This window comes from Danaus plexippus, chromosome 5 (genome assembly GCF_018135715.1).
Source record: "Danaus plexippus chromosome 5, MEX_DaPlex, whole genome shotgun sequence".
NCBI classification, from domain to species: domain Eukaryota; kingdom Metazoa; phylum Arthropoda; class Insecta; order Lepidoptera; family Nymphalidae; genus Danaus; species Danaus plexippus.
The window spans coordinates 7,991,783-8,004,958 of record NC_083539.1 but is presented as its reverse complement, the minus strand read 5'-3'; the positions used below and the strand labels follow the sequence as shown (position 1 = coordinate 8,004,958).

General features: G+C 36.0%; 2 protein-coding genes across 2 annotated transcripts; one reads left to right on the top strand and one right to left on the bottom strand.

Moving 5' to 3' along the window:
- Nucleotides 1-296: 296 nt before the first annotated feature.
- LOC116768896 (splicing factor 3A subunit 1) lies at nucleotides 297-4,227 on the top strand. The gene is made up of 7 exons (XM_032659773.2): nucleotides 297-543; nucleotides 682-846; nucleotides 1,312-2,408; nucleotides 2,500-2,691; nucleotides 3,007-3,390; nucleotides 3,463-3,618; nucleotides 4,058-4,227. Exons 1-7 carry the CDS (start codon nucleotides 426-428, stop codon nucleotides 4,157-4,159), a joined length of 2,214 nt encoding a protein of 737 aa, XP_032515664.2. The 5' UTR covers nucleotides 297-425; the 3' UTR covers nucleotides 4,160-4,227.
- Nucleotides 4,228-4,416: 189 nt separating this feature from the next.
- On the bottom strand, nucleotides 4,417-11,707 carry LOC116768895 (xylulose kinase). The gene is made up of 12 exons (XM_032659772.2): nucleotides 11,689-11,707; nucleotides 11,219-11,352; nucleotides 10,847-10,929; nucleotides 10,520-10,667; nucleotides 9,105-9,281; nucleotides 8,589-8,822; nucleotides 7,819-7,975; nucleotides 7,190-7,447; nucleotides 6,553-6,723; nucleotides 6,207-6,304; nucleotides 5,866-5,950; nucleotides 4,417-5,108 (listed from the first exon to the last, which is right to left on the bottom strand). Exons 2-12 carry the CDS (start codon nucleotides 11,273-11,275, stop codon nucleotides 4,993-4,995), a joined length of 1,584 nt encoding a protein of 527 aa, XP_032515663.2. The 5' UTR covers nucleotides 11,276-11,352; nucleotides 11,689-11,707; the 3' UTR covers nucleotides 4,417-4,992.
- Nucleotides 11,708-13,176: the final 1,469 nt, after the last annotated feature.

The window sequence follows — 13,176 nt, the reverse complement described above, 5'->3', positions numbered from 1 at the left end:
ATATTTAATATATCCATTTCTTTATTCATATGTTTTTAGGTAAGCCTTTTAATAAAAATAATAATAACACATTATATAATGTAATAATACTGAAGGCAAATTAGTGGCATTACAATTTTCAACATAATTTTAGGATCCCCGAGTATCAAATTTTTTAATTTAGTTTTTTATTATGATTTAGGATTTAGGCTTTATGTATCATTTTAGGAGGCGAGAGAAAAAAACTATAATTTGTTATCTGTATGTTTTCAATTATAGTCTGTGACAAAATTCATAGAGGTAAGCGTTGTGGTTGTCACTTATTGTCAATGTTTACGTCAGATTGGAAAAGTTAGATTTCATAATCGGTGTGTTTTAAGTTACAAGTAATTCAAATCGTGATATTACAATAATAATAATAAAAAAGTCCAAGAAGAGAAGGCACGATGCCTTCTATAGACGTGATGATGCCTCCGGGGCAGCAGCATGAAGGTCTGCCAGAGGAGCCTCAAGCGCCCCCGCCACCCGTTATCGGCATCATATATCCACCACCTGAAGTCAGGAGTATCCTTTATAAATAATAATAGATATGAATATTTTATTGTAGATTTGCTAAGAAGTAGATGTTTTATAAAAATAAACCTAAGACGTTCAAGATTATTTTCATTTCCGAAGCGAACTTTCCTTAACCTACCAAAACAGATATCGTGGACAAAACAGCAAGCTTCGTAGCCCGAAACGGCCCCGAATTTGAGGCTCGTATTAGACAGAATGAACTCGGCAATCCAAAATTCAACTTTCTCAACTCTGGGGATCCCTACCATGCATATTACCAGCATAAGGTCAAAGAAATCCGGGAAGGCAAAGGTAATATTTAAATGTTATGTAGACTTAAGAATTACTCGCATATTGTGAAATGCTGCTCTGGTATTTGGCTAATTGCTTAAAGTAATAAAGACTTGGTAAAAACTACACATGAACAACATAATATATACCTACCAAAAATGTAAGAAAAAATTTCATTTAAGCAATTATAAATAAAAATTGTATAAATGTTGAAATTGACGAAGATGTAGATGATTTATGACAAGGATTATTAAAAGAATGAGAATTATTGCAAGTTATTTTTTTTTTTAAATATTGGAATATTATTAGTAATAGATTTTGCAAAGTAAAGAACAATAATAAAAAAAAATCAATGAAGCACTTAAATATTTTGATAATATTTAATATTGTTATGGTGGCAAACTGGTGTGTAGCCCGCCCGTGCCCATGTTCATGTTAAGTGCCACCAGCCTAGAGCTTTTGTGTACAATTTATATTTTTGTGCAGGTGATACTATTGGCCCCGCTCCAGTCGCCCCTGTCCAGCGTCCCGGCCTCGCTCCAGCCACTGCTGCCCGTCAACAGGAGCTTCTTAAAGCAGCCGCGCCTCTCGAACCACCGCCGCCTCGTGATCCCCCTCCAGACTTCGAGTTTATAGCTGATCCTCCGTCTATATCAGCCCTCGAACTCGACATTGTCAAACTTACTGCACAATTCGTAGCCCGGAACGGTCGACAGTTTTTAACAGATTTGATGAAGAAGGAGGAAAGAAACCATCAGTTTGACTTTCTGCGACCACAGCATTCACTGTTCCAGTACTTCACGAGGCTATTGGAGCAGTACACTAAGGTATTGCTGCCGCCAAAGGAATTAGTGTCAAAATTGGGAGCGGAGATTCGCAGCGGAGTGCTGGAGCAGGCTCGCAGTAGAGCCGCGTGGCATTCGCACCAGGCGCGGAGGAAGGCGGCCGATGAAGCCAAGATAGAAAAAGAGAGACTCGCCTACGCTTCTATAGACTGGCACGACTTCGTAGTAGTGGAGACTGTAGACTATCCCGCGGGAGAACCGGGCGACTTCCCTCCGCCGACCACTCCGCTGGAAGTAGGAGCGAGGGTACTGGCCCAGGAACGAGGAGACGACATCATACAACCTAACGAGGAAGACGACACGGAGATGCAGCTGGAGTCGGAATCAGAGTCCGAATCGGACGAGGACCTGGCCGAGATGGAGGACAGGACGCACCAGCAACAACGACCCGACGACAACAGGGTCCAGGACATGGAGGAGGAGTCCTCGTCAGACGACGACGGACCTTCCGAGGCCCGCGCCGGTGAGGAGGCTCCCATGCCACCGCGGCCGGATCGCGTAGTTGTTAAGAAGTACGACCCGAAACGCGCTAGACCGCAACCAGCTCCCGCTAGCGAGGAATGGCTGGTGTCGCCCATCACAGGAGAGAAGATCCCCGCTAACAAGGTGACGGACCACGTGCGTATCGGATTGCTCGACCCTCGCTGGCTGGAACAGAGAGACCGCGCTGCAGCCGAGCGCTCAGATAGAGACGAAGCCCTTGCTCCCGGGGCGGCTATTGAAGCGTCGCTTAAACAGGTACAGTACACTATTATAATAGCATACCGAAGTTTTCTGGCGTTAGTTACAACTTTTCATTTTATGCTTAATATTAATATACCATTCACAGTTGGCCGAGCGTCGTACTGACATCTTCGGTGTTGGAGACGAGGAGACAGCCATCGGTAAGAAGATAGGAGAAGAGGAGAAAAGACGCGACGAGAGAGTCACCTGGGACGGACACACGTCCAGCGTAGAGGCTGCGACCAGGGCGGCGCGGGCTCACATCACACTGGAAGACCAGATACAACAGATACATAAGGTCTGGAATGCACTGGGGAGAATCTGACAGATAACAATGCTTATAATTTAAAAATATTTCTGGATATTCAACAATCAAAACTTTTTGTTTAATTTTTAAATTTTGTAAGTATAATAGAAAACAGATCATAAAAATAATACGATGATAGGGCATAGTGTTTATTTTCAATGTTATAAATACAGCAAAAAAAAATACAAATCAGTTATATTCGATTGTAAGAAAATTGATTTTGTGTAGGAAAAAAAACGAACTACTGTAGGAAATCTCATACAAGGAAAAGACTTAGAAGGTATCTTATAATAAATGGCAATTCAGGTCAAAGGTCTTCTACCTGATGAGGAAAAAGAGAAGATCGGTCCCAAGCCGGTGCCGCCAGGTCGTGTGGGGGTTGCGATCAGACCGCCTCCTCCGCCCGCCCAGCCAAGAGTACAACCTCCAGCCGCCCCCGCGCCTGCCCCCGTCTTGCTGCAACCTATACCACCACTGATGGTAATACCACCAATGGCACCACGACCACCGCTGATAGCCACCCAAGTCGCCACTCCCTATGGGTACCCCGTCCCGGGAGTGCCCGCAGTCCCGGGGGTTCCGGGAGTCCAAGATGATGAAGAGCCTACAGCCAAGAGACCGAGGACTGAAGACGCTCTCGAACCAGAACAAGCGTGGCTTGCTTCTCACCCTGGATCTGTACCTATACAGGTATATAGATAGATTCAATACATTGCATCTCAAAATATTAAGACTTTACTTCCAACCTAACAATGTGTGCAGGTGTCGGTGCCGATGGCCCCCGAGCGTTCCGAGTGGCGCCTGGACGGGCGGACGCTGTCGCTCTCCCTGCCCCTGGCGGCTCCGGTCTCTGAACTCAAAGCATCACTACAGCGAACCACTAACATGCCCACCGCTAAACAGAAGCTCTACTATGAGGTAAGCACATCACTTTGATAATAATATTAAGTTCATTTCTAGGGAATTTTAATATATGTGTTCTCACACATGTGGTAGTTTAGACATTTTTTATTTTGTAAATGTATAGTAATAGTGGCCTTAAATCATAGAGCGGACTCTGCTCATTGATCTTATAGATGTAGGAAATTCAATATTTAAAATTAATATAACGAAATATTAAATTAATCATTAAACAGGTTTGCCAAATTCCAGTAGCTGCAAACTTTTCATAGAACAACATTTGCAATGCTAACCTTATGTTACCAAATAAAAACCGTTATTTGTCATTCGAAACGTATTTGTGAATTTAATTATTACCAAATACATATAATAATTCTAAAATATAATTCTCAATACACGACTTTGTCTCGCAATTTATATATGAAGTGTCTAAGAAATATTTTGTTTCATATTCCAGGGTCTATTCTTCAAGGACACCAATACCCTGGCGTACTACAACGTGCCTCCCGGAGCCGTCATACAGCTGCAGATCAAGGAGCGCGGAGGAAGGAAGAAGTAGTCGCATACTGAACATATTAAATGTATTAGAATGATCCATCTTGGCTTTCAATAAAGTATCATTGCTATATTATAGATTCGTTTCATTCAAAATCCAAGTACGGCTTCAGATAAAATGATCCAGTTTATATTATATTGTTTTGAGACGTTTCGCAGAAATGAGGTTTTAACACAATGTGATTTTCATTATCATTGTGATAAAATAAACCAAAATAGTTCATATTTTATTTTTAGATTTATCAAAAAAAAATATCAATATATTTTAAGCATTTATTTTTTTTATTAAAAATGTAAAAAATATACAACAAAGCGATACAAAGTGTAAAAGTTAACATGATTTTTGGAATGTATAACGAGTATGCCATAACATAACATATACAGTTAAGATCTATATAATCTCAATATAGTTAACTTAAAATAAGTTAGCAAATACAAAAATAAATAAATAACAATAATATATCATAGAAATATTAATATATAAGTGCACTTACAATAAAGCTAAGTCTCACTGAGGTCTGATAAATTTTTTTATATAACCAACATATTGTGGTGTCCAATAAAAATGTCTTCATAGTAGTGACGTCACAGAAAATATTAAAATATGATATGTAATAAGGAATTATAACATTTCATGGTCCTAACATTTAATTCACAGTCAAATCACAATCACAAGTCTGCGGAATGAGTTTTAAGATATGTATCTGTTTATTGCCTTCTACGGAATGTCTCCAACTTTCCATCACAGCGTGTGATGATTGCCTTTAATTATAAAAGTCTTAGTGAAACGGAATAGCTGAATTTTTGGAAGCTTCTAAATATTTTGCTTGTATTAACTCAGTTGAGCTTGGGAAGTTCTTCGAGCATTTTCCTGTAGCGTTGTAACATTGGGGAGTAGATCTTCTCGGCGTCAGGGTAGGGCTTCGCCACGGGAGAGACGGTCACCTCAGAACCTGATGGAACATTTAGTTTTAATTTTAAACGCCTTATGTTCAGGTAACTGTTATTACATAGTTAATTCACGTTCCAGGTAAATATAGTATGCTTTATCCTTCAGGTGCTTATATTGTTATCATTTTTTTAATACATTAAGTATTCTATTCTTAACAAATGTTGTCTGATGAAGATTCCTTACTTAAACAAGTCAATCGATAATCACTAGTGATGTACCACAAACAACATTGTAGTTATTGATTACGTCAAGCTTATATTAATTGTGTAATTATTATGTCACAGCACTACAAAAACCGACATTCGTCATAACGCTGGAAAAGCTTATTTTAGCTCAAACTTATAGATTAGTTGTGACTTAGCATAACTATAAAGTTGTTAGTGTTATCACTCTTTAATAAAATATGTTTATAATTTTGACGGCTCCTGTCAGAAACGCTAACTGAGCGGTCGTTCTATAACGTTACATTTCCTCTGAGTAATACTTTAATTTGTTTTAGATTTAAAACATAAGTTCTTGGCTTGGAAATATTCAATTAAAAAAAAGACTAATATTTTCGGATTATTAGGTGTTTTTTTATTGTACTACGCGCTCCCGACGTATCGGTTGCTTTACAGCAGCCGTGATCACGTACCCTTCATCTCGTCTATCCGTGTGGTAGTATGTAGTTTAAAATAGTAAAAAACGCTGAGTACATCCGAAATTATCAGTTTTACTTATGTTTATATCGTACAGTAGTATTAAGATCGCATACTGACCACTAAGTTGTGTGTTAGTCTCTTGCGCCCACACCTCAGCGGCTCTCATGGCAGCCCCCAGAAGAGCGGCGTTGGCGTGTTGATCCTTTACAAACATCATTATATTCTATTATATAAATTTAAAGCTTCCTAACCCTCGCCAGGTACTCACTGTCATGGGTAATAACTGTCCTGTTTGATATAAAAATATTTTGTTTGTGCTTTTGATGATGAAGCGGAACAGACTTATATTCATAATCTTATCGATTTTAAACTATTAAAAACCTCATACAGTTTTTTTTTTAGTTTCTTAAAAAGTATATATATATATATACAAAGATATAATGTTTGTTAGTGTGTACCTGAACATATACGGGTGTGTTGAACACGTCCGCGAAGATCTGCAACAGTGAGGTGTTGACGGAGGCGCCACCTGTCGCCACTATGCGGGAACTACGCTCTGATCATATACAAACATTTATATAAATATATAGCATACCATTGTTATACTCAGCATTCATATAGAGTTGCCGTTAACACAACTTGTACAGTTTTAATATAATGAATAGAGTAAAGCAAGTATTAAAGATATTATGAAGTATACAATGATAACTCTACAGAGAGCTCCATTATAAGAGAAGGATTTATATAGAGGTGAATGGCAATAAAGTTAAGATAGTTAATAGTTTTAAGATGACAGTATCTAACCTAGAGCGAGCCCTACATCCTCAGAGTGTGCTCTAGCGGAGAGAGCCTGTCCTTCTAGTAGAGCGCGCGCCTCGAACTGCGGCGCCGGGTTACAGGGACGACCAGCAGAGTCCTGTACCACACGTAGAGACGGCGCTCGAGGGAGGATCTCCGCTGTGTTGTAGTATATACCTGGAACAAACATACACACAGACATGTTACAAGTGGCGCCCTCATGGCTGTACTAATCATAATATAATATAATCCTTAGAATTAATTTTGTAATGGCGACATTTAAGTGTCAACCTGTTTTTGAAAATATATATACTGGCTCGACCATTTGGTAAGACATTACTGGAAGTAACGCTGGACATTGAAAAACAAATCAGAAACTGTATCTCGAACGTACATGAATATGATAAGGAAAAACAACATATGGCCGGCTTAAGATTTGATGTAAGCATGTGCTTAATTACAATTTCTAATTTCTTTACATTTAATATCTATATTTCAAATACAAGTGAGTCGCTTTAACTGATTGTATCAGGTTCCTTACAGCACTTCATAGTTGTATTGTAACATTAATATCATGCTTTTCAGCTTATTTCTTTACTTACAAATGTACGGGTTAGTAAAAAAGTTGCTTTATAGTCCTCACCCATATACCCCATGTTACCCCTGACAGTACTTCTCAGTAGCTCGTCAAAGGCCTGCCAGCTTGGACCGCAGAGACGATCCCTCTCCGCCTGGCGAGTCAACGAGCCGTTGGCGAAGCACAGTAACGCCATGTATGGAGCGCTGGTAGGTCCCACCAACACGTGACCCGCCACCGGAGCCCCGGGCTCCTCCAGCCCCAGTAACAGAGTGTCGCTTGTACCCAGGCTGAGACCCACCCACCCGGAACGCAGGCGGAGACCTGTACACACATTAATAATTTTATTTATTTAGACCGGATAGTGCTTGACTGACATTCCCCCAGTTGGAAGGTGGAAATTAAGTGAGAGATGGTGAATGCACTATGATCATATATTTAACTACAAACAAATAAATCAGCAGAATATCTATATGTTTGGTATTATAAGTTCAACGGTTATTATATCTCAACCATAATATATTTTAAGTGCTGTGTGTTCAATTCGATTTTTAATCTTTTGACATGTAAGAAGCTTTAATACCTTGTTTTATTAAATTTAATTTAATCAATTTTTTTTCATAGAAACATGCAGATTACTGAAAATCTATAAACATGTGTTATATAGGACATAATATATATTTGTATGTGATTACCAGCCAAGGCGGAGCAGTTATCCCCTGTAAAGGCGACAACCTTGCAGTCAGGTTTAAACCCATATCTCTGAACAAAGTATGGTGATATGGATCCAACCACTGAGACCGAGGGTACAGGCTCGCCAAGCTTCTGCTTTAGTGTTTCATCTCCACAAGCCTAAAAATACATGATATTAGCTTTTACCCGCGACTTTCTCCGAACGGAAGTCTCAATTGAATTCAGAGAGAAACGAATAATATTTATGTTGACAAATCGACAGCGCCATCTATCATCTGTTTTGTGTAACTTCAACAAAATACACCTGCCCCTTAGCACTTCGGGATAAACTATTGCTCGTAGCCGACAGGTTATTCTGATGCCAAAACAGCATCACTGAAAGGTTTCATGAAAATCAGCTCAGTAAGTTTCCGATGTAAAGTGAAAATGCCATACAAACGATGTTTCAAGTTTATAACAAAAGATTTTTTTTAAAAACATATTTCACATTGGCTGTTTAATTAATATTATTATAAATTTTAAATTTTTAAAAATAATTTTTACCTGTTTCTAACTTATTATAACCTGATTATTTATTTTGAAGTAAAATAGTTTTGTGTATTAGTTACTTGCTTGTCATTGTTAAATAATATGATGTCAGGCATTATGAATGTTATTTAAATATATTAGATTCCGTCAGTCAGCCTTGCTACTTATTGTTAGCACAATACATATATTACGGATTCAATATAGTTTTAATGAATAAAAATAGTAATAATATATGAGTGTCAACCTCCAAAGCCTTATCACACCACTTCATGGTGTGAATGTCAAGGAGGTTCATTCCGGAACCGTCTGAGAGGTCTATGGGAGCTATCTTCCCCACAAACAGGGAACAGGCGAATGATGATATGAGAGATATTTTTTCAGTGGCCCCATACACTCTCGGCTTACTTTTGTACATTTTACGTATTTGAGGTCCAGTGAAACGTTCATAAGCTCTCGATCCAGTGATTTTTGCCAATTCCTGTAATATCATAATCCATATTATGCTGTGTTTGTCAATGTTTGGACACTGGCGGAGATTGTACAAACATTTTAGCGGTAATTTTGCTTCATCAAGAGCAGCAGTAAAAAATACAGTTTATTATATATTTATCCAAATTCTAAGTCTGTCTAAAAATTGGTAATGATCTCGAGTTTTTGTGATAATGACAGTGTTACTGTCACGAAATAATAATTTAGTGTCGACATAGAAGGAATTCTAGATGAAATTTAAGGAATTAAAGATGAACCACTTTTTACGGACCTCTGGGCCGCCAACAGCTTCCTCTAAAGCTTTACAATCAGCAGTGGTGCTAGAGTCCATCCATACTGGTGAGTCGCACACAAATACAGTTGCTAGCTGAGTGTGCAGGAATCCATCGGGTGTTAGTGATGCCAGTTTGGCTTCAGCTCCTTTAGCCCACCACACAGACCCATGTTGCTGGAAATAACATATGTATATATATATATGGTTAACTCATTTATGACTTCTAATCAATATCAGAACTACTTATATAGCATGATAAGAAAAAAAACAATAACTGGCATAACAATACACATTAACAGTAGTTTATGCTATGAATATATTAAAATATTGATAAAAACCAACATTAAACATACATATGGAAATATTAAAATTAAGGAAAAGTCTGTTGCAACATATATTATGTATTTCCTTAATAATTTTATACAAATGTAACATTTTTTGTTATTCACTAGCTATTGCCTGCGACTTTCCCAACATTTTAAACCCTATTTAAGACCTACATCACCTTCTTTAGAAGTTACATCTCAGGAGGTAGCCCTTTTTTTAAAATATAAAAAACAAATATGGTATTTTAACTAAAGTTTTAGTAATGTAATGAACATAAAGTCAAATTGAGAACTATGTACTTTTAAAATCGGTTAAAAAGTACTTAAGATACTGCTCATGAAATCACCCAAATACAAGTCAAATTCATATGAAAATCAGTTTAATTTTAGACACTTTAAATATATTATAATTATTATACAGTATAACAGGAGTTTTAAACCTCTCCCCCCTGTCCTTGTCACAGGTTGTCACATGTTTATAAGCCCCCCTCACTTCTGATGTCACATTTTTTTGATGTCAAATTTATGTATGTATTTAAAAAGTAACCGAGAGAAAACAGCCATTTTAATTTTTTACTTATTCGTATTCAATATTTTAAAATTGAAGTCACAAAACTATTGACCCCCCATGCCCTTCGTCAGACCATGTCACACTGTGGTGCTACCCGCCCTCCCCATTAATGTGTGACATACCTTATGGATGGCCTCTAATCAAGCACAATAAATAAAAGGTGTGAAACTAAGGCTACAAACAAAATCGTGGCCTCATGAGATACATATGTTGTACTGATGTGTGTTGCTATTGCACACAAAAACTATTTGTACAGATTTTATTGAAACTTTACAGCAATGTAGATTAGAATACAGCATATGACGTGTCATGTATCCCGGAGTTCAGAGCAGGTCCAACCGGATTGTACCATAGCAGTTCTATTTTGGATGAATTCACATTACACAATTTATAGATGTCGCCTTTTAATTATTATGTGTGGCATTTTAAAATACTTCAATAAGTTTTCTCTGAGCCAATTACCAAAAGTACTATGGACATAGCTGCAGGCAAAAACTAGTTAAATCTATAAGTACCTGAGCAGCCCCTGATAGCGCCTCAACGGTTGAGAAGTCGACTCCTGCCACAACGAGTCTATCTAACACCATATCCAACGCTTTCACCCAGAGTAGAGGAGGTGCTGTAACCTCCCCATGCTCTCCTCGAAGAACTCCACCTGCCGTTCTATAATGAAAATGAAATTATGAATATAAACAATTATTTAAAATTGTATCTAGTATAAGTTTACATACATCATTAAATAAAATTTTGTTACATAAATATTAAATGTTATAATATTATCACCTGTAATTAAAAAAGAAAATTAAATGAAGGTTTTTTTAAATTTTAAATCTACATCGTACCTAAATTCGGGCAGATCCACATCAAATTCCACATCTGCTTCTTGTTGTATTTCATATTTGTCATCAATAACTATTGCCTTAAGCTGGAATAAGTAAGAAAAATTTTAGCTAAAATAGCTTTTAAATTATTATTAGCTACAAAAGCTATCATAACTTTACATAAAGTTGTTTACGTGAAATTGCAAATCAAAATTTAAATAAATAAGTATTCAAGAGTTTAAAAGGTTGAAATTATCATACGTAATTTTATTATTTAAATAAACTATTTATACGTTAAGCAGTAAACAGTATTGCACTAAGTTTTTGTAAAATACTCATAAAATAATTTTATAAAATAAGGAATTAACATTAATTCCTTTTTCAAAAACTCACCCTCTGAGTACTAAAATCGAATCCTAAAAAAGTTTTCTTTCGCGTTTCATCAATCATTTTTCAATTTAGAAATTTTGACAGCACAGTTAGAGAATACGTCCGAAAACCCGCACGCTTTCACGCTCCTATCGTGACTAAATATCAATTAGATTAAATTTATATAGTCAAGAATTTATTACATTAATTTTTATGTAACGAGCGTAAACTTCTGTTTGTATAATGATAAGTTGTTCAAGGTCACGATTATCTCATTAAAATTTATACTAAAGATAGCTATTGGAATAATAATTTTGTAAGTGTATGAAGGAAGTAAAGGTGATTTGTTGCTAAAATAATCGAAAATTGTTATCGAATCTATTATATTTTTGTGTAAATCTAATAAATGTATTAAATTTAATATAATAATATATGACACCACAACACAATAAAAAAAATATATCGAAAAATAATTTAATTATAAAAATCTATACTCGTTTCATCTGTTTCCAAGGTAAAGTTAGCGAAAGAAATTATTACAAGTTAGTTCACCACTGCATTGTAACGGAGCTTGGTTAATAAAATTAAAATATACCGCTACATTCACACGAGGTGTGATTCATCATCGTAGGATGAACCAGAACCTACACAAAAACCATGACGTCATATAAAAATATGGCTAAAATAGAGATCATATTTATAAATTGATTTAAATGTTGACCAAATACAATAAGAAGGTGATTCTTTTTTAGCACAATGTCAGACCAATTTTAACAGTCTAGTAGTCAAACATATCTTACATAAAAAAAAAATCTCTTATAAAATTAATTCTTAAGGTTCGTTACTACTTTTGAATTAAAAACAATTTACTATTGAATTTTTCATTTTATTAATTTCATAAAAAATAAATACCCTAATGTGTCAAAAACGCCTTTCAGAAATAATAAGCAATTATTTTGATCTGCACTTTTAACAGAATTCTAAATTACAAAAAATAAAATATTATTTTTGCATATGTTTACTATTAAAAATTTTAGGTTTTTGTATTGTATAAAAGGGTTAATCCTTCTTACCCTATAAATAGGTAAAAAAACAGTCGAACTTAAAAGAATGTGACCATGCATTCATTTGCTTCAACTGAATGAATAGTTTCCATATAAAAGGTTTAATATTAAATCATGGCCAGTTACATAAAAACCACATCATATAAACGTGGTTTAAAAAAAATTGTTTCCTTTCTTAGCTGAATAAGCATGTTTAATGACATATATGTAAATATTTAAAGTACGGAATTTTTGCTTTAATGCGTAGGCATTTTAGGAATAGGCACAATATAAGTAAATTAGTTGCTATTTACTTAAATTTTAAGAGATAATATAAGGTTAAAGCCGAAATTCGCAAACCAAAGTTTATCACTTCAAATGTATGCAACATTTGAAGTGATAAACTTAACTTAAAAGTAACTTTGAGTTTACCTACACAAAAATAAAAATGCGTTTTGAAGTTATACAAAAACCCAATAAGTATTGCAAGAATAATTTAAGCCATAATAAGTAACAGTATAACTGTACTGAACTCTCTTAATCTCTGCTGACGCGGTGTACACAAATGGTTCAAAATTAATTTAAAAGTACATACTACAGGTCTAAACGTAATAAAATAATGTTTTGTTTTTTGACACACACTTAAATATTGAACTTAATAATTATTTAGGTTAAAATATTATGTTCTAATATATCGTCTATATTACTTTAAAAAGATACAGGGTTGTGTAAGCAATTCATTAAAGCTTGGTGTAAACTGGTGATAGGTTCATTCCGGATGGTTGGCAGCCCTGGGGTGACGTAAATAGCGAGCGAGCCAGCCGTGTGGGTTTCTCAAGCGATTACACCCCGTTCAAAAACTGCCTCAGATATTCTCAGCCTCGTCCGCTGTAAACTTGTAGATTATTCATGCCTCTCTCCTCAAGTTGATTCAGTTAA

What these genes read in the sequence shown, in the direction of transcription:
- LOC116768896 (XM_032659773.2), top strand. Translation starts at nt 426, where the DNA reads ATGCCTTCTATAGACGTGATGATGCCTCCGGGGCAGCAGCATGAAGGT. An exon ending in TCCACCACCTGAAGTCAGGA is followed by an intron (nt 544 to 681) that starts GTATCCTTTATA and finishes CTACCAAAACAG; the next exon opens with ATATCGTGGACAAAACAGCA. An exon ending in CTGGATCTGTACCTATACAG is followed by an intron (nt 3,391 to 3,462) that starts GTATATAGATAG and finishes CAATGTGTGCAG; the next exon opens with GTGTCGGTGCCGATGGCCCC.
- LOC116768895 (XM_032659772.2), bottom strand. Translation starts at nt 11,275, where the DNA reads ATGATTGATGAAACGCGAAAGAAAACTTTTTTAGGATTCGATTTTAGT. An exon ending in GTGGATCTGCCCGAATTTAG is followed by an intron (nt 10,668 to 10,846) that starts GTACGATGTAGA and finishes TTTTCATTATAG; the next exon opens with AACGGCAGGTGGAGTTCTTC. An exon ending in AAGCTGTTGGCGGCCCAGAG is followed by an intron (nt 8,823 to 9,104) that starts GTCCGTAAAAAG and finishes ATGATATTACAG; the next exon opens with GAATTGGCAAAAATCACTGG.